Source organism: Canis lupus, chromosome 1 (genome assembly GCF_011100685.1).
Source record: "Canis lupus familiaris isolate Mischka breed German Shepherd chromosome 1, alternate assembly UU_Cfam_GSD_1.0, whole genome shotgun sequence".
Taxonomy (NCBI): domain Eukaryota; kingdom Metazoa; phylum Chordata; class Mammalia; order Carnivora; family Canidae; genus Canis; species Canis lupus.
In genome coordinates this window covers 94,343,444-94,367,976 of record NC_049222.1, presented here as the reverse complement: position 1 = coordinate 94,367,976, position 24,533 = coordinate 94,343,444, and the positions used below count along the sequence as shown (strand labels likewise).

Here is a 24,533-nt window from a genome sequence, read left to right as displayed (position 1 = left end):
ATCTTTTTAACCAACTCCTAATATTAAATCTACTCCACTTTCCTCAATGGACACTGGGAGGACTCCTAGGGCACAGACTCTTCAAAACAGAATTCTGGGGCTGATTTTCTTCGAACTCAGAGCCGAACTCTTTGCCAGTGGAAATGGGAACTGGTAATCTATAGCATGCAATGGCATTGTGATGCATCGCATTAGGATCTTTTCCTCCTAGGTCTGAGTGCCAGCAGGATGCAGAGGTGTGGAGGTTCCCGAACTGCCAAAGATGGTCACAAGGAATGTAGGCTGAGATGGCTGCTTCTGACTGTGCTAGGGTGCTGGTGGGAGGGAAATAACGAGCACAGAGCATGCGGCTCAAATTGTCTTCAGAGCATTAGAGGGCTCCTAAGCCTTCCCTGAAAGTATTTCTTATTTCTTCTAAGTTACAGGACAGACATTTTACAAATTAAACTCCAGTCAAACATTCACAGACTGGCCAAGTCTCACGTATGACAGTTGGGGCAGGAATTTGGAAGGAATAGGACTCCAACACTGGGAACAGGAACATTGGGGCAGACTTGGATGAAGCTGAAAATCTTGACCTCCCCTGACCCCTCAATATCCTTGAACTTCCCTTGGAAGAAGCCTCTCATTTCCTATTTGATGATATCAGCCTTCTTTTGCTTAAAGACCTGTGCTGAGCACAGATGAGGCAGGTGCCTTGCATGGGGATCCCTATTCTTTTTAAACCCCACTGCTCTCAGCTCTCATGGCCCTTGGGCTTTTATCTAGAGTCAGATCCCAGCATATTCCTGGGGGGAGAAGGGCATAGTCTTGCTCTGGAGGAAAAGGATTTACCCCCCAAAATCACAAGATTTTGTTAAATTGATCCTAGAAGAAACCTAACTAATAAATATCAAGATGGATTCTAAGGGTATCAGGCCAAAACAGAAGACAACATTGTGTTGGGGCCAAATTTAGGTAACCCTGATATAATACACTTTCCATAGGTTTTTGGACTGCTACAGTAGATGGCTACAGCAACAGCCCCCAGGGAATAATGCCATTCTGTAGAGCAGGCCCTTGTGTAAGTCCCTCCCACATTGACTTTGGCCTAGCTACCTGACTTGCTTTGGCCAACAAATAATTAGCAAATGTGATGCAAACAGAAACCCAAAAACCACTTGTACCTCGGGGTTTGCCCTCTTTTGCTGTTTTTGGACTAGCTTCCAGACTGAAAAAAGCAGATAGACCTGCTGAAGATACATGGTGCAGCTAACAGCACCAACTCCAAGAATGTTGACTGAGGCCACCTAAGACCAGCAATCTTCAATCTGTCAACTGCCTGCAAATGCATGAGTGAGCCCAGCTGGTGCCATATAAAACAGAAATGAGTTGCTCCAGCTAAACCCAGCCTAAATTGCTGACATACAAAATCATAAAAGCATACATGATAAACCTAAGCTGTGAAAGCCTTAAGTTTTGTTATACAGCAAAAGCAAGCTGAAACAAATGTATCAGCTTGAGCAGCTGGGAGTGGTCTGTTTACTTAGTTGTTTGGCTGAAACCTATGCTCAACGGTGACATTGAGTTGATAGGATTTCCATGGAATAATAAACAGGAAGGCTCCTGCAGGCTTTAGGAGTTAGAAATAATGAAGTAATTCATCATGTATGAACTGTGCATATTTCTTCACCTTGAAAGGGCCCAAGGAACATTCCCTTCATGAGAGCATTGAGAAACGCATTAGTGAGGGAGCCCCAGCCACCTTGATCACTTCCAGGTAGCTGCTTTCTACAGGCCAAGGATGATAGGAGGAAAGTCTGTCCCTGAGATGGGCTTCCTGAATTCAGTAGAGAGGATAAGATCCCAAAATAGGCATCAGAATTCTTTACTTTTAGGAAATCTTTAATAGTGGTTGGCCCTAAGAATGAAATAGACAGCCAGCCTACCAAAGCATTACTTGATCTATAGAATAGAAATCTGACTTGACTTTTTCACAACTGAGCATCATAGCTTCTTCCCCAATTCTCAGAGAAGACCCTGCAACAATGCCACAAATATGGCAGATCTTCCTCAAAGCCATCCCCAAAGGGACTTGAAGTCATCTATGAAGGTATCTGTGCATTGGGGGAAATGGAAATACCCAGGCTTTTCAGGGATTCCTAAACACTACTCTGAAATGATACTACTCTTTAAACCCTAAAGGTCACTGTAGTCCACTAGTCAAAAAATGGGCGTTCAGGGGATGAAGAGAGCTTGGGCCCAAACCCCTCTCATTATGATCTATAACTCATGAGTCCATTAAAAAATGATAATTAGGAGGACCAGTCAGCCACACAGCTGGGAGCCCGTGGTATGATGAGAAATTTAAAAAAGGACAGAAAATCACAACTATGGCTGAAATCGTGTCTATGTCAGGACAAGGACCAAATGCCAATAGCAAAAATGAAAATATTTGTGTCAAGATGATGAAATCATAGGTAATTTTTGTTTGTTTGGCTTTTCTCAATTCCTCAAACTCTCCCAAATGCTATTTTTGCTTCCTTTGTAAAAGGTACTTTTTTTTTAAAGACACAGAACTCATCCAGCTTTTGTGTTTTTAAGGAGTGCTATTATATACCTTTTAGCCAATCATATAAAGGTCGTAAAAAGTAAGAATATTACATGTAGCTATTCTTCTCCATATTTTGGTGAGTCTTGGAGCCAACCATGCATGAAGCATCTATCCCACCCAACACGCACGCCGTAGCACTGACAAAACCCTGCTCCCTTCTTGCCCTCCGGAGTTCTCACAGTCTAAGGGGAAGATATAATCTGCTCCGATCCTCATGGTTCAAAACTGAGAAAGATAACCCACTAACCTAAGACTCTACTGGGCTTGACAAGGCATACATTTGGGAGTTTATAGGTTATGGTTGCAGCACAGGACAAACTTAACATGACTAACCGGTTGTTGCTGCAAGCAGTAAAATTGACCTTCCCCCTTGACACACACATAAGGGGATTCCACAGCATTTCTACATCGCCAAACATCAAAGGCCTTGCCTAGTGAGTGTCACTGTGTCCAGACTTGGAACCAAACCACTGAAAGGTGAAGCTTAAAGCCATAGAGAAGGCCAGGAAAGAAGCTTTGAACATTATGGGTACCCATCTGAAATCTTGGCAGGTGCAGCATATTAGTGTGCCAGATTTTTTTAAATGGATGCCATTGGTTTCTGAGGTTAAAAAAAAAAAATCAAAACAACAGCTTTTTTAAAAAGGAAGATATAGTTTTTTAAAAAAATCATTCAATATGGTGTCATTACAGGTTAAAACAAATGCTTTGTGATTTAGATCTCACAAAAATACTCAACGGCCTTTCTCTACAATTTGTAGTCGCGCACTATGTAATTAAATGCTTTCTGTTAATTCAAACAACTCAGAGGCTTTCAAGATTCCACTAAGCCATATGACATGCCAATTATGCCTCGACTTTGTTTAAAGCTCTGCGAGTTCATGGTCTCAATAAGCTTTTCTGGTATCCAGACAAAACTGTAGATAAAAATAATCTACTGGAAATTGGTCCATTTCTGTAACTGGAAATCATCTCTGCTTCTGGAAATCACTTTGGAAGTGCGAGGGGCAAAATTCCCTTAGTGCTCAGTCTGGCAGCAAGAAGGAGCCTCAGAACACTCATTGGCATCTAGCATCCAGCGTGATCATTTTCTAAAGTGCTGTAGTGCTTGCTTAGCGTCACAGTCTGCAGAGGGGAGAGCCTGGATCTGTGAGCGGCAGGCTGCCTGGCTTCCTCTGAGCACAGGAGGCCAGGAGCTGCCTCATCTTTTTGCAGTCTCCAGGTGAACACTGGATCTACACATTGGAAAAGTACAAACAAGCAGCTCTGCAGGCCACAGATTCTTGTTCAGAGTCCAGAAGCTTCTTGAGGATGTCCCATCAGGTCACCCCAGCTCCTGAAACCACAGGTTCAAATCTGGGGAGAGAAATCCACAAATAGGGAAAGTTAATTTTCTGATCAGAAAGGATATGAGCTCTCAAAAATGAGATTGGAGTGACAAACCGCTGAAGGGGGTGGGGGGCTGGGGGCGGGAAAGCTCATGTATCCGATGCAGCATAGTTCAGAAGCTTTGTCTGTGCTTCTCTACCACGGCCCTGGGTCCAGGTCTCCAGACTCATTGCAAGAGGCTTTTTCTCTCCATCCTCTGGCCTGCAGTCAGCTCAGTTCATGGGGCTATTCAAAACCTTTGATAGATCCCCATTGCACCAGATATTTCTGTTCTTTCCTGAAGACTCATTCTCCTCCCTGCTCTACTCTGCACAGGTCACAGGAGGATGACATTGGACTACTCATCAGGCTGTCTTCCCCCTGGCTCCCACTGCATGCTTTCCTCCCAGGCTAGAGGATAAAGAAAATTGTCATGGGCAGCATAGTGAGGGTGGGGTGTGCATGCTTCAGCAACCCCCAGGCAGGTTGCCAACTGATTTTATCCTTGTGGAGGAGCCCTCTCCCAATGCTGTTTCTTACCAGTGTTCTGGTAACTGCTTCTTCCCCATCCCCTTCAGGCCTAGGGATGGTCAACTCTTCCCTGCTCTTGCCAGTTCCAGGGTGCTCAACTTTTCCCATTGGTCTCCTCTATTCTTTGCTCTTGTCTTTGTAACTAATAAAATCTGTAAGTGTGCCCTCCACTTCCTGCTGAGACCTGACCAAGGCACCCATGCCTGATGAGTGAAATCTAACTTCCTTTGTCTAGAACTCCTGGTTCCCAGGATGGCCCCTGACAGTTTTTCCTCTTATATCACACTTGGCTTTTTCCAGGCTAGGGGCCCATGGCTTTTTCCACAGATGCTCATGTCTCCCTACCTCTGCCTTTCCCCTGGTCCCCCCATCTAGAATAGTCTGTAACTTCTATTCTTGCTTGGTCACCTCCAGGCACCTCCTCCATGAAAATTTCCCTCTTCTCTGACTATCCCCACCCTAAAATGATATTTTTCCCCATCTCTGAACTCTTATGTAGTATTGTGCTTCTTATAAAGCCATAGAAAACTATAAAAAATACACTGACTTTTCACACATTTAAAAACCATGACCCCAGGTGAATGAGGCCGTCAGTGTCTCCTCCTCCAACACTCCCCTCTCTTCCTGGAATAGCTGTTCTCTGCATGGAAGGAAGTGGACATGGGGCTGGTGTTTCTGGGGATTCTGAGGATACGTAAATAAGGTGGGTTTTGGAATAAAGTGATAGTTTGAGAGCTACATGATTTTCTGAATATGTTCCAAGAAGTACATATGTACTTTAGAGGCCTTTGCAGGGACCTATGGTAGGGTTTATAGTCCCCCTTCCAGTTTCACCACCATTTTAATCTGCTTTTGTGAGATAATAGAAAATCTATGTACTGGTCTCTGGCCTGGGTTCCTGGCACAGAATTCCTACAATCTTTGTAATTTCCTAAGAGATAAGAGCTCTAGGAGCGTCTTTTGTTCTAACCTTTGGCTTTTGACTTCACTTCCTGACAGAGTTCCCAAGTCCCTTGGAATGTCCTGGATGATAGCACTGTCTTTTGTTGTGAAGAGGTTACTCTTGGTGAGCTCCTGGATGGGGGAGGAGGTGGGAGAGTGGGATGGGACTGGTCACCAGAAAGACCAAGCTATGATTAGAAGCTTGGAATTTTCAGCTCCACCTCCCACTCCCAAACCCCATTCTCCAGAGAGGGGAGAAGGAGTTAATGATTGGTTATACCTATGGAATAAAGCCTCCAAAGATGGAGTTAATGATTGGTTATACCTATGGAATAAAGCCTCCATAAAAATCCCTAAGGTAGGGCTTCCAAGAACTTCTGCGTTGGTGAGCACATATTGGTGCTAGGAGAGTGGCAAACACATAAAGCATGGAAACCGAAACCCCCACATATCTTGCCCTACGCATTTCTTCCATCTGGATGTTCATCTGTATCATAACCTTTTATAAAGAATTGGTAAAAAGTAAGTAAACTGTTTTCCTGAGCTCTGTGAACCACTCTTGCAAATTCATTGAACCTAAGGAGGGGACGTTGGGAACTTCAGATTTACAGCTAATTGGTCAAAAGCACAGGTGACAACTGGGACTTGCCACTGGCATCTGCAGTAGGGTGTGAAGGGTGGGGAGGGCAGTCTTGTGGGATCAAGCTCTTAACGGGTGGGATCTCATGCTATCTCCAGGTAGGTACTGTCAGAATTGAGTTAAATCATAGAACACCAAGCCGGTGTCACAGAGAATTTCCTGGTGGAGAAAAAAACTCATGCATTCATGTCAGAGGTGTGGATGTAGTAGTGAGAGTAAAGGAGACACACGGGAAGACTGAAGATCACCCCCTTATGATATACAGGTATTCTAATATTTCCTTTATGAAAATGTTATCATGGGAAAAGGAAGAGAAGATTGGAAACCACCGAGGGGAAAAGGGGAACGGAGGCACCTGTGCCATGCTGGCTTGTGGAAGTTGTGGTCAGTTCTCAGGTGGAAGTTCTTAGGGGGAAGACAAGAGATTCATGCAAGAAAACAAAACAAAACCACAGACATTTGATCAATAGAGGGTATACAGAAATCTGGCTTTTAATTTTAGCCCAACCTATGCCAATGAGAATAGTTTTTTGAATACCTTGTCTCCAGTACTTAATTGTAAGAATCTTGGAGTACTAATGTTGTGCTTTGTTCATCCTTACAATTCCCACACAGCTGACCTAACACAAAGTCATGCAAATAGCAGACAGTATGTAATGCAGAGTGAATGAGAGAATGAGTAGTACTATACTGGGGATCATAAGACCTTTATTTCTCTGTTGTTATTTCATTCAAGAAAGTCACTTAACATCCCCTAGGCCAAATCTTGCCATCTGTAAAATGAGGAAGTCAGGTTACATGGTTTGTAACTGCTAACAAATCATGTCATGATGACTAGGATAACTCTTTTTTAAAGGAATCATGATCTATATATACAGTATCAAAAATCTACTCTTGAAATCTACTGGTTGACAGCTTGGGTACATGAGAGCAAAAAGCCATGGGCCCAGACCTGATCTCTTACATCCTTGCAGGAAGGATGTATGTAGCCGCTCCTTCTAGGTTCACTGGGTTAGGAACTCCTTTTTTTTTTTTTTCCAAAGATTTTATTTATTTATTCATGACAGACACACAGAGAGAGGCAGAGACACAGGCAGAGGGAGAAACAGGCTCCATGCAGGGAGCCCGATGCAGGGCTCAATCCTGGGTCTCCAGGATCACACCACTGGCTGAAGGTGGCACTAAACCTCTGGGCCACCAGGGCTGCCCAGGTTCAGAACTCCTAAAAGACAACCAAGACATTGGCATGTGTCCTTGAAAGAGGGCTCTCTATAGTTGATGAGGATCTAATGGAGAGTTCCCTATTATGCATTTGATATATTGGGATATGAAAGAGGGGGTATGTAGAATGAGAGATAAGGATAGAGAGATCATTCTTCATCTAACAAGCACCCCTGGGTACTTAAAAAAATGATACACTGAGACATTTAAAAATGTATTCACGTACAAAGAAAATTCAGAAAGCATAAAAGAAGAAAACAGTACAGGCTTCCAGCCTGTAAAGATGATGATTATAGGCATTCCAATATTTTTACTAAACTTCTTTGTGAGAAAGTGGTGTGGTGATCTATTTAAACCATTTTTTAAAATAGAGCACTAATGATAATGGTAAGTATATTTTTACATCCTACCTTTCTTTTCTTTTTGTTCTATAGAAAGCATTTCCCCATATTATCATGCCTCAGAAACAGAATTGTAAATGGCGGTATATGCTGTATGAGTAGAGGTTCCAGTTTTTCTCTGTTGTATCAGTCAGGATGAGACTTGGTTATGCTGCAGTAACAAACAACCCCCAAACCCCCAAGGTTTATTCTTGCTCATATTCCATATCCACTGAGGATCAGCAAGGGGCTCTATTGCTTGTAGTTCCTCAGAGACCCAAGCTAAGGTAGCATTCACTACCTCAAATGTTGCTGGTTACCATGCCAGATGGAAAAAGAAAATACAGCAAAGCCCAAGTTAGCCCTTATATCTTCTACCCAGAAGTAACACACATCCTTATGCTTATATTTAGTTGGCCAAATCGCGTGACCACACCCAACCACAAGTTAATTATAGAGATGTGCAATCCTATCACATATGCAAAAGCAGAACCAGGAACTATGTGAACTTGGAGAAGGATGGCGATGAGGTGTCTCTTTGGCCGCATTTAGTTTGGCCCGAGTCTGTTGATTTTAGATATTAAAGTGAAGGCCTTGAAGTCCACCTGGGGAGATCGAGAAGTCTGGATTTCCGCAAGAATAAGAACAGGCAACACTTCTCCCAGAGTGGCCTAGAAAGTTTGAGGCAGAGCCATGGGGTGGAAAACCCAGCCCTGCACAGCAGTCACCACGCTTCTGAGTCCTGCAGGGCCCTCCCACATTAGCTGGGTCTCGCTTCAGGTCTCTGGCCAATGAAGCAAAACCACCAAGCTCTTCCCTTCCTCAGTGGGAAGGGAGACTATTTATCTGAGTAGAAGTCTTGGCAGATGGACATGCTCAGGGCAAGTCCCAAGACTGTCTATTAAGGTAAATGTGTGACTAAGAACAGGAGGGTCAGAATGATGCCTGCACAGCCTGGGACTTGACACTGTCCCCATATAGGTATTTTGGGGGTGAGGCAGAGCTGGGATGGCAGAGCACGGGTGTGGGAGAGTGAGTGCCCTGAGCGCCCTGAGCTGCCTGGACCCCTGTGAGGCTCTGTCTTCAGGCCCTGAGCTGCCTGGACCCCTGTGAGGCTCTGTCTTCAGTCTTTCTGGAGCTGAGATAGGAGCTGGGAGTAGCATCAGAGCACTGAGAACAAGACCAAGTACATTCAGTGTGAGAAGGTACACAGACACAGACAACTTCTGGGTTGGGGGCCAGTGCACACTTTCTGGAGGGCTAGACTATAAAATCTTTAGACTTGATGGGCTATGTGGTCTCTACCATAGTCACTCAGCTCTGCCATCAGAGGCAGAGGGGGGCCATATGAAAGTTTGGGGGATAATAAGGAAACTATAAGCATGACTATGTCAATAAAAGTTTGTTTACAAAAACAGGAGGTGATTTGCACCCTCCCTTCTCTTGAGCTGACACTTACCAATGGACAGTAAGTAGAATGTTAACTTTGGTCAACCACCATTTCATAGGTAGCTACTGAGAGTATAACTCATCCTAGGATGTCGTGGGCTTTGAAAGGAAGAAGATACTGCACTTGCTTTCTAGAAATGTATAACTCAGTCCTCTAGAAACAGCAGATCCTACTTGCTGTGATCTATTACCTAGCATAAATGTTACAATTAATATATTCTTTGCTTTTTTTTAACAAGATTTTATTCATTTATTTGAGAGAGAGAGAGAGAGAGGGAGAGAATGAGTAGGGGAGATGGACAGAGGCAGAAGCAGACTCCCAGCTGAGCACAGAGCCAAAGGTGGGGCTCCATCCCAGGACCCTGAGATCATGACGGGAGCTGAAGGCAGATGCTTAACTGACTTATTTTCTTTTAATAAATATATGTCATTTAGGACATTAATGTTTATAACCTGGTCATATGAACCCAATTTTACTATATCCAATACCTGTTTTCTAAGGATAAGAAAAAAAACAGCTTAACAGTAAGTGACAAATCAGGGAAATTAATAGACTATATAGCAGGTAATGGGTTACTATTAACTCTAAGTGAAGGCATAAGTAAAAAGATGGAAAAGATGCATAGACAGTTCCCAAAGAAGATAAAAACCTATAAATTTATGAAATGTTTTAGCTCACTAGTTACTTTAAAGTGCAAATTAAAATAATAATGATGGGATTGCCGGGGTGGCTCAGTTGGTTGAGTGTTCGACTCTTGATTTTGGCTCAGGCAGTGGTCGCAGGATCGTGAGATCAAGCCCCATGTCAGGCTCTATGCTGGGTGTGGAGCTGCTTAAGATTCTCTCCTGGGGCGCCTGGGTGGCTCAGTGGTTAAGCGTCTACCTTTGGCTCAGGTCGTGATCCCAGGATCCTGGGATTGAGTCCCGCATCAGGCTCCCCAGAGGAAGCCTGCTTCTCCCTCTGCCTATGACTCTGTCTCTCTGTGTCTCTCATTAATAAATAAATAAAAATCTTTAAAAAAAAAAAAGAAAAAAAAGACTCTCTCCCTCTCCCTCCACCCTTCCCCCCTACCTTATGCTCACATGCTCTCTCTCTTTTAAAGCAAGAGAGAAAGCAAGATGTACAATTTTCAATTTCTGAATTAGTAAAATTTGAAAGCAATAATACCTAGCACTGGGATAGGTGTAATAATAAAACTAGGTCTTTCATATATTGCTAGTACAAATTGGTACAACCTGTTAGAAGGCAATTCAACAATACATTTTGAGAGTCTTAAAAATGCCTACAGGTTTACCCCAGTAACTTGCATCTTGGATTTTACCTACAGTAATAATCAGAGCTGAATATAAAGATTTATGTATAAGGCTATTAATTGTGATAATACCTAAATAACAAAAACATGAAATGATTCTATAAGGTACACATGAAATGTCCAGCAACAGGGAATTAGGAAGCTAAGTCCCAGTCCATGTATACAATAAAATATGAAAGCCATTAAACACATAAGTAATCCTAATAACACAAAATTATGTTTAAAAAAACTATATCAAGCTATGTGTATAGCTTGTAATTTGATTTTGTAAAATTTAAATACAAAAAAAATATTAGAAATTGAAGCAATATTAAGTCTTAGCCATGGTAATCTGTGTGCAATGGATTCTAAATTACTTTAAAAAAAATAAAAAAAATAAATTACTTTAATTTTCTTTATACTTTCTTGTGCTTCATTTTTGCTCAGGAAAAAAATATGTAATTTTAAAAATGTTCTAAAAGGTGTATAAATTATTTATATTTGAGCTGGCCAACAACTAAAATTAAACAAGATTTAGCTTCTAGTAGTGAGACAAAATTCAGTCAAAATCAGTTAACTTTTACATTTACCGCAGAATAAACTACAAGAACCACAGACAAATGGACGGTAAGTTAGACGAATCATTTCCAAACCCTTCAGCTTAATTTTATCAGGGTATTTTGGTGACAGCCTTGTTCTTCCCCTCCTAGTTTACTCACCTATTCGTTATTTCAAAACACATAAAGTGCAGGATGCTGACAGGTCACACATCCTTTTGTTGCTGAAAGAGGCAATGAGCTGAGCAGGAAACCCTAAAAGTGAGTCTGTGTGCACATCTAGGGCAGCAGGTTCATGGCTGAATGGGTTTTAGACAGAACCCGGGCCTCTTGGACAACTCTGTGACCAGATAATAGATAGTCACATACTTCTACTTTTTTTCAGGCTCAGAGGAGTCCGGGAAATTCACTTACTCCAGCCAAGGCTGCCCCCCTCACATCTCAATGCCTGTGACGGTTAATGTTCTGTGTCAGTTTGGCTAAACGACTGTTGTACCCAGGCATTTGGTTAAGTGTTGGTCTAGATGTTGCTATGAAGCAGGTATTTTGTAGATGTGATAAACACTCCCCATCAGGGGACTTTAAATAAAGCAGATGACCTTCTAGGATGTGGGTGGGTCTCATTCAATTGGTTGAAAAGCGACAACAGAGGTTTCCCAAAGAAGGACTTCTGCCTCAGATTGTGGTGCATGGGTCCCACCTGAGTTCCCAGCCTGCTGGCCTACTCTACAGATTTAGGTTTTCGAATTTTAAGTCTTACCTGAACTTCCAGCCTGCAAGCCTGCCCTACAGATTTCACACTTGCCAGTCTCCTAATGGTTCTGTGGTTCTGTTTCTCTGAAAGAGCCTGAAGTATCTCTTGCCCTCAACAACAGGCACCAAGTTCTTTGGCTCTCTAAACAGTGGGCCCCAGACCTATTCTCTTCCCATTCCCCAAATCACTATTTCCATGTCCTGCTCCCTCTTCTTCCTAGGGGATTGTTTCCAAAATGCGAAATGAGTTCTCCATAAAGCGTTAACAACTGGTGAGCAACTTTATAGGGATGCTTCTTTTCCTCCCCACTCGCTATCTCTGTTGCCATCTCTGTCTCTCTCTCTCGAATAAATAAGCACAATCTTTAAAAAAAAACATACACACTGAAATCTAACACATTGATATTTGTCTAGACAAAGTCATAAAACATTATGCTAAGTAAAAATGAGCCATTTTTTAAATATTCCACCACCATTGATCATTGTCAATTTCTACATTTGAGTCAATCCACAAATAAGTTTGAATGCGACTGGACCAGGAAGAAAACAACATAATGTGCTGGCGTTATGTAAGTGTTAAAATATGCATGTAAAAAAAAATATGCATGTATGTGACAAAAGATAAACAGAAACACAGATACACACATAACTGTTTTTTTAAAAAGAGCATCTATTCCACGTTTGGCAAATATATGGCCAAGATCTATGACTTCTCCGCATCCCCACCCAAAGCAGACATCATTTATAATCACCACACTCCTCGCCTAGAAATGGTCTCCCAAACCATCCCCTTCTCTCTGTGCTAAGCACTTCCTGAAGCTGAGAGGAGGCCAGTTTGCCCTTCTGCACTTGGTCCAACTCTCTCGGTTTACAGGTGACAAAACTGAAGCCCAGAAAGGGAGTGGATCTTACCTGAGATTCTATAGCTAGCTCACAGAAAAACTTGAATCTAAATCCCTTGAATTTTAATCATGATCTCTTTTTTATAAAAAGAAATATTTTGGGCACACAACAAAGTATAATATTGTCAACATCTATGTGCCTACCCCCCAGAATAATATCATTGACATCTGCATACCCAACCACCCAGTTTAAGAGGTTAAATTTGGTGTATATAATTTCCATGCTGTTTTGTACTTTTACTTCACAGGACTGTTTCCATAAACGCTACGTAGAGGTTCTTTGCATGTTTTTAAACCCTGTAATTGCCAATATATTGTCTATATCTTTCTGAAATCTCTTTCAAAATTATGTTTTTCAGTCATCCATCTCAAAAATACATCCCGTTTTGGCGCTTTCATTTTAGTTGCTATGTATACTTCCTAGTCACCTATTCTCCCATTGATTCATATTTGATTATTTCTAATTTGCTGCTCTTGTAAATACTAGTACCAGGAACATTCCTATGTGAGTCCTCTGTGATGTGCATCTAAGTGGTTCTGACCTCTTCACAGCATAGCACATATTCTCAGGTAAGTTCCAGGGAGGAGTGAGGAAGGGAGAGGAGGAGCATCATTCCCTCACCTCATTGACTCTCCCTGCCCCAGGTCGGAAGGTACAAAGGGTGATTATATTATCATTGGTTGGAGGAAAGAGAATTAGTCTTATTTCTTTAATTTGCCTTTTGACCAAGTATTTACTTCATTTTGAATTTCAGATACCATTTTATTTTATTTTATTTTTTTTTAAACCTTTTTATGGAAGGCTGGAATTAGATATGGAGTTTTATTTATTTATTTTTTTTTTAATATTTATTTATTTATGATAGTCACAGAGAGAGAAAGAGAGAGAGGCAGAGACACAGGCAGAGGGAGAAGCAGGCTCCATGCACTGGGAGCCTGACGTGGGATTCGATCCCGGGTCTCCAGGATCGCGCCCTGGGCCAAAGGCAGGCGCCAAACCCCTGCACCACCCAGGGATCCCTCAGATACCATTTTAAAAGGATATGAGATTTTTCTGTTTTAAGGAGAGGTATTTGAAAATGGTTGATACCCTGTTAATCCAAAGAAGTCACTCTATTAACAGTGCAATATTCAGACGTATGGAGGCCACAGGATGAGACATTTAGAATGGTTGCAAGCTTTTGAGCATCTCTCAATTCCTCAGATGGATGGTTCTGCCTTTCTTACTCAGATTCTAAGCTCTTTTCTGATAATACTTTCTCTCTAGGACAGAGGTTGCCACTGGCCACTGGTGGGCTCAGTTAGCCTATGGACATATTTTATTTGATTTGTTTGGTATTTGAAATACTTTCAGGCAGCATTTAATCACCAGGATATTTTATATAAAAATCTGGATTTCCATCTTCTCTGACAATATTAGGCTAGTCCATTTGTCACCATTCCCTACCTGGTTATAGAATGTTCTTCTTACTCATTTCAACACCTGCCTGCCAATATGGGCATCTGAGTTTACCCCTCTGCTCTGAAGACTTTCACTATGTCTTCCTCCTGCTGAGTAGTTGAAGGAGACAGATACAAAGGCTCGAGCTCATGGAACTCAGACAAATGCTTGAGGCCACTCCCATGGAAACTCACCTTTTGATCAAGTGGATGGATCTATAGGAACACAGGAGTTTTGTTTCTCAAGAAACAGATGTTTCAATTAGGACTGCCAGTATTAATCTGAAACTTTTCTGAGTCCAGAAAATCTCACTGTGGATTCAGAGAAACTCAGCATAACTGGACCTCAAGTATAGCTCAGGTCTAAGCTGCAGTTTGCTCCTTGGTTCTGCACCCAGGGATGAGAATTACGGCAACAAGCTGTATGTTCACGAATGGCTTTCAGGGATATGGTGGCAGGTGGGAGGCTGCAGGGCCTAATTTTATTCCTTCTGGTCCTATTTTATGCTTATAAATTGCTGTGTGTTCTGTATTGGCCAGACACAGACCCTGGTATGGAAGGTTTTCTAGAGTTGCTTTTACAGTTGGTGCCTCTGGAATTTTACAGATATATTCAGCAGAATTCTAAAAGGACCAGTTCTGAATATTTTGAGTGGCTGATAACAAAGCTATTTAGAAATTTCTGTGAATTGCCTCTCATTTTGGTGAACTCATGAATTCATGTGTCACACCACGTGATTCCTAGATTACAAAATGAAAGGTGGCTTTCCCAAGAGAGCTAGAAATACCCTTTGTGCAATATGACCCACGCCTGTTGTCCTCAAAACACCACTTCCCCAGGGTCTATGCTTTTCATCCAACTAGCCCAAATGATTTTAGCAACCCCAATTCCCTTGACCTCCACATCCCATCTTCCACAAATTCCAACTCCAAGCCTGTCAGCTTCATGAAGAGACTTTCTTTTTACTCCCTGAGCATTACAAACTTGACCCATAGCTAAGACAACGTACTTAGTAATTGTTGCAAAAACAGGAGCCGTTGGTTGCTTTACAGTTGAATATCTTCCCTTGGTGTTAAGTATTAACCACATTTCCAAATATGTGAGCCCAGATGTCCTGTGCTGGAGAGCTTAGAAATATAGACAGACCAAAGGCTGTACAACTGTCCTGTGGTTGTACAGCAGACATTTTTTTTCCTCCCAAGAAAGTATAGAACAACATACGGTTACAACAGCAACTAGCTGAAATGCCATTGAACAGAAAGATTCTGCAGAGACTGAAACCGTCCAGTTGCCCTTTGTGCATTCATAGAACAGTGGTCATTTCTTAAATCAAGCTGGGACAGAAAAAGACAAGACAAATCATGGACTACTCACAGCTCCGTCCACTTCCCTCCTTACGGTGGTGATAGAGTTTTTTGTTGTGTCTGAAAAAGAGAAATTCCAGTGATGGAATAAGATTAATGAGAAAAGTATTCTGTTTATAGGCTAAAAGATGGCAGAACAAAAAGTTAATCCAAATAAAAGACATGTAAAAATCCAAATGTGCCTTTTGGCTGGAGACCTCAGGCTGAATGACAGGGTATATAAAACCATACCCTTAGGTGAAAACTGCAAACAAAGCAGTCCTCTGCTTTCCTTTCTCAAACCCTTGTCCCAAGCACTCAAAAACTGAGGGCCTGCTAATTTGGGTATTCAGCCCAGGAAACGTCTGGTTTCAGGATTCTCTCTCCCTTTTCTGCTTTGTTCTTGACTGCCGCTTCCTTCCTGTCTGCCCTACATAGCGCAAAAGGTCCGATCAATTAATTTATACTAAGGTGTACATGACAGATACTGTTTCAAAGTAACTCAGGGGGAAGAAGCACACGTTCATAAAAGGAAACCACTGTTCCCCTGGTTTCATTTCTTTTTCAACCCCTGATGTCACATTCTCTCCCCTACATTGATTTTCTTCCAGAGCTTCATGTCCATGTCCTGCAGTTGCCTGGGTACCTGAACTCAGTGAATCCCTAATTCTGCTTCTGCTCTGTATACCAGATTTTTAGTAATTCCCTCATGACAATACTGACGTTGGCCTGGACCTGGAGGGCCTCTATCCAGCATTGCAGTCTTCTTTACAAGGATTTATATTTGATTTACACTGAGCCTAAGAGTTAACCCACAGAAATTGTCCTTGAATGGTAGAGTCCTCTCTTTTTAAAATTTTATTAATTTATTGATAGACACAGAGAGAGAGCACAAGTAAGGGGAGCAGCAGACAGAAAATGAGAAGCAGACTATCTGCTGAGCAGGGAGCCCGATGTGGGGCTCAATTCTAGGACCCTGGGATCATGGCCTGAGCCGAAGGCAGATTCTTCACCAACTCAGCCACCTAGGCACTCCTAGGGCAGTCCTCCCTAATGCTTGGGATTAGTGCAGCCATTCTATGGTTCTTAAGTAACCATCAGCCAACATATTCTGTCTTTGGTTTAAATCCCTGTAAAGTCCTGGCTCAATCTCTTAGGACAGTGTCATTTAGACTGTAGAGTCCATGGGCTAATGGTGATAGGTGAACTATTGGTTAGCAGCCCTCAATAAGACAATTATAGAGATCTAGTATAAACATTTAGAAACTTTAATAGTAATTTGTCTATGTTTTTTTTCCTGACATTTATTGAAATGTCATATATTCATTGAATCCAGTAAAAACTGGGCTTGTATGTCTTTTTCTTTTTCTTTCACTTTTTAGTAATTCAATTTTTAGCTTATTTTGCAAAAGCATTGACCCTAACATATTAAAAATATAATAAAAATAAATAGTTCCTTACCACAGAGCATTTGAGAAATACTGTTCTTAAGACCCGTAGGCCGAGGATCCCTGGGTGGCTCAGCAGTTTGGCGCCTGCCTTGGGCCCAGGCAGTGATCCTGGAGTCCAGGAATCAAGTCCCATGTCAGGCTCCTTGCGTGGAGCCTGCTTCTCTCTCTGCTTATGTCTCTGCTTCTCTCTCCCTCTCTCTGTCTCTCATGAATAAGTAAATAAAATCTTAATAAATAAATAAATAATAAATTGATTAATTAATTAATTTAAAAAAAGACCTGTAGGCCTATTCTAGAGATCTGGTCTCTATAGCGACCTGGTGACTCTTCCTAGATTCTGTGCTTGGCTTTTCCATTGGCCCAGCCAATGGTCAAGTCACTCAATTCTTTTGGAATGAAACTCTCCTTCCATTGCCCAAAATAATGCTAGTCAGATTGAGTCAATTGTTTTTAAGCACTTTGGTAACAAAAAAGGCCACACATTTTAGTGTTAGACAGACCTGTGTTCAAACCCCAGCTATATGACTTTAGGAATACTTTCTGAGCTTCGGTTTCTTCATCTGCCATACCAACACTATTCCTTGCCTCAAGCAGTTTTTGTAAAATTAATTGAAAAGAAGTTTGTAAGGGGTCTAGCCCAGCGCTGTCCAACAGAACTTTCTGCGAAGATGGAAATATTGTATATCTGCTGTGTCCAATGCAGTAGCCTCTAGCCCCATGTCACTGTTGAGCATTAATAAGGTATAAACACTTAAAATGTGCCCAAGGAGTTGAATTTTTATTTAATTTAAACGTAAATAACACATATGGCTATTATATCATATGGAGCAGATTAGCATGGGTACCTGCAGATAGTAAGTTCAATGTGTAAAATTTTATTGAATATCTACATATGCCAGGTAACGTTTCAGACAGTAGGCATATATTGGTGAATAAGAGAAACACAGCCCCTGCACTCATGAAACTTACAGACTAGTAGATGTAGGAGACCTTGACATTGTTTTTACAATAGAAGTTGCTAGATTCTTCTCTAGAATCTAGTGAGTCACCTGGAGCCCTGAATTGTTAAAATGCTCCTCTTAGGTTGAATGCTCCTCTTAGGTACAAAACCTTTTATGGACTGACCACGGCTGCCCCTCCCAGTACATCATGCTGTGCAGAGTTGGTCGTTGAAACATAGGTGGATTAATCTCTTTAGGAACCAAGGAGCCTTCTGGCTAGAAAAGGGATGAGATTGTTACCCCTTTACTTGACTCTCTCAGATGGATTGAGAAGTTCAGGGCAGCCTGGCTCTAAGAGGAACTCAAGAAAGTTATGGGGCACGTGGGTGGGTCAATGGTTGAGTGTCTGCCTTTGGCTCAGGCCATGATCCCAGAGTCCTGGGATCGCGTCCTGCATCAGGCTTCTCGCGGGGAGCTTGTTTCTCCCTCTACCTGTGTCTCTACCTCTCTCTCTCTGTGTCTCTCATGAATAAATAAATAAATAAAATCTTAAAAAAAAAAAGAAGAAGGAATTTAGGACTGCCATCCCAGGCTTGAGCAGAAGAAGCTGGCTGGGTGCAGCTGTAGTTAAAGCAGGAAGCCCCTTTGGTCTCATCAGCTCTTGAGGGTCTTGCTTTGGAAACAATGGTAAAACATGTGAAGGGAGCCAGAAAGTTGTCATTTTGGGTCATTCTGGTCTGTGTGAGAACCCGGACCAGCAAGGCTGTCTTGCATGTTGGATGGAGACCCTCATCCACCCACCCCAGAGGGAACAGAGCTGTGTATGGCAGGAGTAGAAACAGTAGCAGCTCAAAACCAGGGCCCTCTGAGGAATTGACCTGGCACCCTGGGACCCTCCCTGCCTGTTTGGAAGCAGCCCTGTGGGCTAAGTTAGCCTCCTGACAAGTCTGTGGGAAGTGAAGAAGTACAAGCTGCAAGAAGGAGACACTAGACTTCTGGCTAAGATGGGCAGGTAGGTGCTTGAGGAAATTAATTGGAAAATTAAAAGGGATGCAATTACATTTATAGCCCAAAGTATTAAAACAGGTCCTAGACATATAAATGTGTGCTCAGTGTATTGAAAAGAGAAGTAGGTGCTATGGAAGCATCCCACAAGGCGATTTGCTGTAATGGGTATGATGAGGGCATAGAATCAGAGCAGGCTTGATGAAATGGCAGCTTGGCTGAGATTCAAAGGATGACAGGCATCAGGGAGAGCATGTGATGTGAATAGCTCTGGGTGTTATACACAACTGATAAATTATTGAAAACTACATCGGAAACTAATGTTGTTACTGTATGTTGGCAAATTGAATTAAAAAATAAAATTAAAATGCATAGTAAAAAAATAAATAAAGGATGACCAACTCAGGCGAACTAGGAGAAGGAAGTACTTTAAGAAGAGCGAATGCTAAATGAGAAAACTCAGGATTGAAGGAGTTGGGGGTCTCTGAGAACTACAAACTCCTCTACAGCTAGAGCTTGGAGAACACGGGCCATGGTAAGGAAGTGTAAAGCTGTTGTGAGTCACACCACTCAGGGCTTGTTGGGGCTTCATCTGGTGAGCAGGGGAAGCCCTGGAGGAGGGCCAGTCATGGAGATGTAGTAGGCTGGTGGAATGTAGAAGCCTGTTCCAGCTAAAAGTGACAATAGTCCGTATCACAAGTGGCAAGAATGGATGCAGGGAGACAAGTTGGAAGATCTTGTTCTAGTCCAGGTGAACCCCAGTAGTGGCAGTGAGGTTGGGTCAATAAGCTGTGAAATGCTCATCCTCATGTCATTTCCCATTTTACAGATAGAAAAACCATCTCAAAGTAGTTAGGTGATTTGTACACGATCATAGAGCCTAAACACGGCAGCATCAGGTCCAGACCTAGCATTCGGACCCTGGTTTAAAGCTCTATTCACAGTGTCAGCCATTCTCAACCTTCTTCCAAGACACATGAGTCTGTGTCCATGGCAGATGCATTTTTGCATGTGCACCTGTGTGCCTCCCATGAGAGAAAGCAGATCCCAGTGCATGTGAGTTGTGGGGTGGGAGTGGAGGGCATGTCTTCTATAGGCTGCTGTGATTTCACTCTGGTTCATTATAAACAAAAAAGGAATCATTTGCAAATTTATTCACTTAACTCTTATTAGCAACAAGTGTCTCCCACCGCAGCTGGTACCCGAGCCTTGCACCCAGTTTGGAGCTGCTGAAATCCTTACTCACCTGTGAGACTGGGGTACAGGATAATGGAAAGAATTTCTTCTGCTCTACCTTTGAGTGCTCTACCCCATTTCATTCTCCCAAAGAGAGTGGGGACAGAAGACTGTGTTGCTCATTTCCGAGGTGACTAAGAGGTTCTCAGAACCCGGGCCTGGAACTTAGGCATAGATCTCTTTCTGAGGGGTGTGTATGGAGGAGGTAAGAGAAGATGGCAGAAGATAAGATTCTGGTGAGGGATACCTGCCATGGCTCTCTGAGGTCACAGACTTGCAGAAGTGATCCTGTTTAGTTAAAGTTCTATTGGATAAGACACTAAAAATCCTCCTTTATGGCGAGATGCTCTCTTTCTCCATTTCTATCATTTCTCTCTCTTTTTCTTTTTTCCCTTCTTTCTCAATCCTCACGGCCCCCCTTTCTGTTGACAATAGTTCCTGGGATTCTATAGTAGAGGGTGTTGTGGTTAGTACCCATGTTGATGTATATATAGGGCAATGGACAAATAGAGCATGATAATATCTTATGGCAGAAGAGAATACAGAAGTTAGACTATAAATGCAGCATGACAACCACCTAAAAGTACCCCAGTTCTCAAATAGTGTCCACCCCAAATTCCTATTATTTCCACATGCCATTTCCTTTTCTATAAACAAGGCCATGTGTAGACCTTGGGAGGAACACACTGGGTGCTGACAAAGAAACAGTTTAGGAAAGCACCAGTCTGCAGATATTGTGGCCCGGGTTCAAAGTTGCTCAATAGGAGTGGGTGGGGGAGAACAGGACAAGCTGAGGAAGGACTCCTGGGTTGCTGCTGAAAGACTTCAGGACACCATCAAAACAGATGCTTTTCATGCCCCCAAATGGCCTCACACACTTTTCTCTTTTCCTTACCAACCAGGGGATTCAGATTCCTGGGGCTGGGGGAAGGGCTCAGCCTGCTGACACCCAGACTGGGGAAAGGACGGATGAGAACTGAAGGATCTTCTGAAGTGATCTTGGCATCCTCCCCCCAGCAAACTGACCACACAGCGGTCTGCATTGCCAAAATAACACTGATCTCATGAAGCTAATGACACTTCTTGGCTCAAAGAACAAAGCAAACTCTTTCAGCACAGGAACAAAACATTCCTTTTAAAATACTTAGTAGGAGGACTTCAGCTCACTGAAGACTAGAGCCATTTTCTTCTGGGGGAAAATCATCAGAAGGAGCCCCTAAGCCCAAAGTGATACACAAGCCCTGAGGAGAATAGTATGAGACTGGGAAGCTGTAGGCCACTGGGGCAAAGCAGAGTCTCACACTGTAGACATTCAGTCCATCTGGTTACCATGAATAAAACTCACTTACTTTTTTTAAAACAAAGCTTTTGGAAGAACTGTTTTCTTAGGGCTATCATTGTAGTTATGAATATCAAAACAATGATGATGGAAAGGATGACAACATGAAGCAGCCAGTTTGAAGAGGTATCAGGTTCATTGCCACCTGGATCAAAGAAAAACACCAGAATCCCATTACATGGTAGCTTGCAGGTAAACCAACAAGTTGGCCATCTGAGTAGGTTACAACCAATACAGCCAATATGCTGAGCATTTATTCCATGCCAGGTACTATTTCTCACATGCTGCATCTACTAGTTTGTTTACTTCTCACAACCACCCTAAGTGACAGGATTTGCAATGACTCTCATTTTACTGGTGAAAAAAGTGAGGTATAGAGAGCTTAGAAAACTTTCCCAAAGTTATACAGTAAGAGATAGAGCTGAGATATAACCCAGGCTGTCTGGTTCCATATTCCATGTTTTTCATCATTATGATACATCTATTATCTATCTATCTATCTATCTATCATCTATCTATCTATCATCTTTCTTTCCAGGATAGCCCTTCAACTCAAACATGTCTTCTCCCTCCACTGTCAAGCACTCTCAGTGCTCAGATTCCATACTATCAATTATTCAATTTCAAGGATTAACAGGATCTTTTTGGAAAAATACAATATTGTAGTGTTAACATACCTTAGTATGAATTACTACAACTAGACCTGTCCTTGGCTTAGCTAATCAGTGTTCTGGCACTGAGGAAAAGGTGAGTTTAGTAGAGAGGCAGATGAGAAGAGCAATTTTGGAAACTGGGGAGGGCCTTGTAAAGGAGAATTCTGGATATCTATAGGTTAGAATAAGGGCTCTAGACTGACAATGGGGAAGCCTGGAGGGGGGGCCTTCCTGGTAGGAGGTAGAAGAGTACTCCAAGTAAGTTATGCCCTTTCCAAAAGCCTGAATTTTGCCCCACGTAGTAACTTATATAGGATAAGCACAAGAGCTTGGTCCAGGAAAAACCTGGCAAAACTGCTCGGGAGTAAGGGCTCAGTCCCACTAACTGCCTTCCCTCTTCTCCATCTCAATGCCATCTGATAATCCTAGATTATTTTAGCTGAGAAGGATTAGACACCATTTCATTTGAGCCCTTCATTGTAGAGTTCCAGAAGTAAGGCTCAGAGATTCTAAATAATCTATCTAAGGTTATCACTGCTAAATAAGTAGCAAAGTCAGGATTGCAAGCCTGGATCTGTTTGATCCAAAGCTCATACCCCAGAGATATTTGTCTCTATTGAAAACAGTGTGGTGAAAGGATTCAGAAACCTGGCTCATCTACACATTGGGTAACCCACACGGATTACAACTGCTCCTTTACTTTTAGGAAGTGCTTAATAAGCACCACTAAAGTAACACCCGTGAGTCCTTCAGTGTCCTCACAACAGGAGAAATCCCTGCCTCCCTCAGCTCCTCTATGCAAACTCATGTCCTCTGCAGGTTCCTTCACAGCTCCTTGCACGTACAGAAGCTCTACACATTCCTGAAGACTTTCTAATGATGAATGTTGGTCTGCTTAGACTCTAAGTATTTGGAGTGCAAACACTTCACCTAAGTCACCCCTGAATCCCCTATAGAGCCAAGTACTATCTACATGAAAGATGTCAATAAGGAATTTTGGGGCTGAATTAATCATTTGTCTATGTAGTATACCTGGCCTGATCCTCCTTGTCCTTAGTTACTTTGTAGCAGATGGATGGTTATCCCTTAAATTGATTCTCCCTTACTTCCCTAGTATTAAGGCATTAGCAGACACATGGCTTCTCAAGACTACATTTTGGAGGCTCCCCTGCAGTTAGGAATGACCAACCATGTAAACTAAGTTCAAGTCATGGGTCTTCTGAGTCTTGGCCGGCCTTAAAAGAGTGGATATGTCTTCCACCATCCTTTTCTCTTTCTGAAACATGGATTGGCAGTGACCCTGCTTTGACAATTCAACAGAAACAGCATTCTACAGAATGAGAGAACAACAAGATGGAAAGAACCCAGAAAGAATAGAATAAAGATACCTCCCCACTTGAATCACCTTCTATCTCTCAATATTACATTAGCGAGAAATATACTTATGTCTTGTTAGAGTCATATTTTGAGGTCTCTCTGCTATGGCAGCTTAGCTTTATCCTAATACATATTCTTATAGATTGTTTTATAATAATTGCATGTTACTTGACAGTGATATGATGATGCAATGGGGAAAGTATGTATTATCCTTGCCACAGTCCCATGCACTCTTGCTAGAAGCTTTATATGTTCCCCCATGTTTCCATACTTTCTGAGTGCTGAGGACTTTGCAATCATGCTCCATTCAATCCCCATAATCACACTCTAAGGTATCTATCATTATTTACTCTTATTCTACAAATGTGAGACCAAGTTCTAGGATGTCTCAATTATATGTTCATGTTCTCAAAGCTAGTAGTAACAGAGAGAGGATTTAAAGATCAAGTCCGTTTGACTTCAGAGGCTATGCTCTTGACCACTGCCAAAGTGTCCCCTCCAGGTCGTTTGGGAGGGCTTCACTTCCAGCCCCACAAAAATATTGTTAGAGTTGTTTCCTGTCTCCAATTTCATTACATTTCCTCATGAAAATGCAGCAACTAGCCAAGCAGAATAACCCTTGTTTCAAAAAGAAAATGGTCTCATTGACCTTTCATTTCTGGTTAAAAGTTAGGATGTTCAGTCACATCCTGGAGCCACTGGAGCACTTCCCACCACCAGGCTGTCATTGCCGTATTTGCTTTATTCGTTAACTTCTGCAGAAGTTTGTGGTGGGTCACAGAAGTCAGCAATGAGCAGCTCAACTAATGAGTATAAAGGGGACAGTCATAAAGCAACTTAAAAATTGCTTTGAGAAATAGAAGTGAGGAACTGTGAGAGGATGTATGACTTTGGTCATTTGTTGCTGGTATTTGGACCACCAATTAGGGGATCATTTGATTGCTGTGACCTGGCAGCCCACACAGTCTGGTGGCTGGGACAATGGGACTGGGATTACAAAACTAATCTTCCAACCCATTAATCTGATATTTATTGAGGACTTAGTATGGGCAGACTGTTCTGTTTTCACTTTGGTCTGGGTATAAATAAGACCCATATGAGCAATTAAAATACATGGAA

General features: G+C 42.2%; 1 protein-coding gene across 6 annotated transcripts in view; it reads right to left on the bottom strand.

Annotated features, from left to right (window-relative positions):
* Positions 1-24,533, bottom strand: part of PDCD1LG2 (programmed cell death 1 ligand 2) — an 88,275-nt gene that overhangs the window by 27,128 nt on the left and 36,614 nt on the right. For 2 of the 6 annotated variants that reach the window (XR_005354277.1, XR_005354280.1), the window contains 2 exons: positions 21,395-21,529; positions 15,444-15,493 (listed from right to left, as the gene is read on the bottom strand). Coding sequence is in view for 2 of the 6 variants with exons in the window: in XM_038527264.1 (XP_038383192.1) it covers positions 3,944-3,949; positions 15,444-15,493; positions 21,395-21,529 (191 nt within the window). In the remaining 4 variants the exon portion in view is untranslated. Of the gene's footprint in view, positions 1-1,863; positions 3,950-15,443; positions 15,494-21,394; positions 21,530-24,533 lie in introns of those variants that run through there. The other 4 variants (XM_038527264.1, XM_038527266.1, XR_005354278.1 and 1 more) reach the window with 4 other exon arrangements.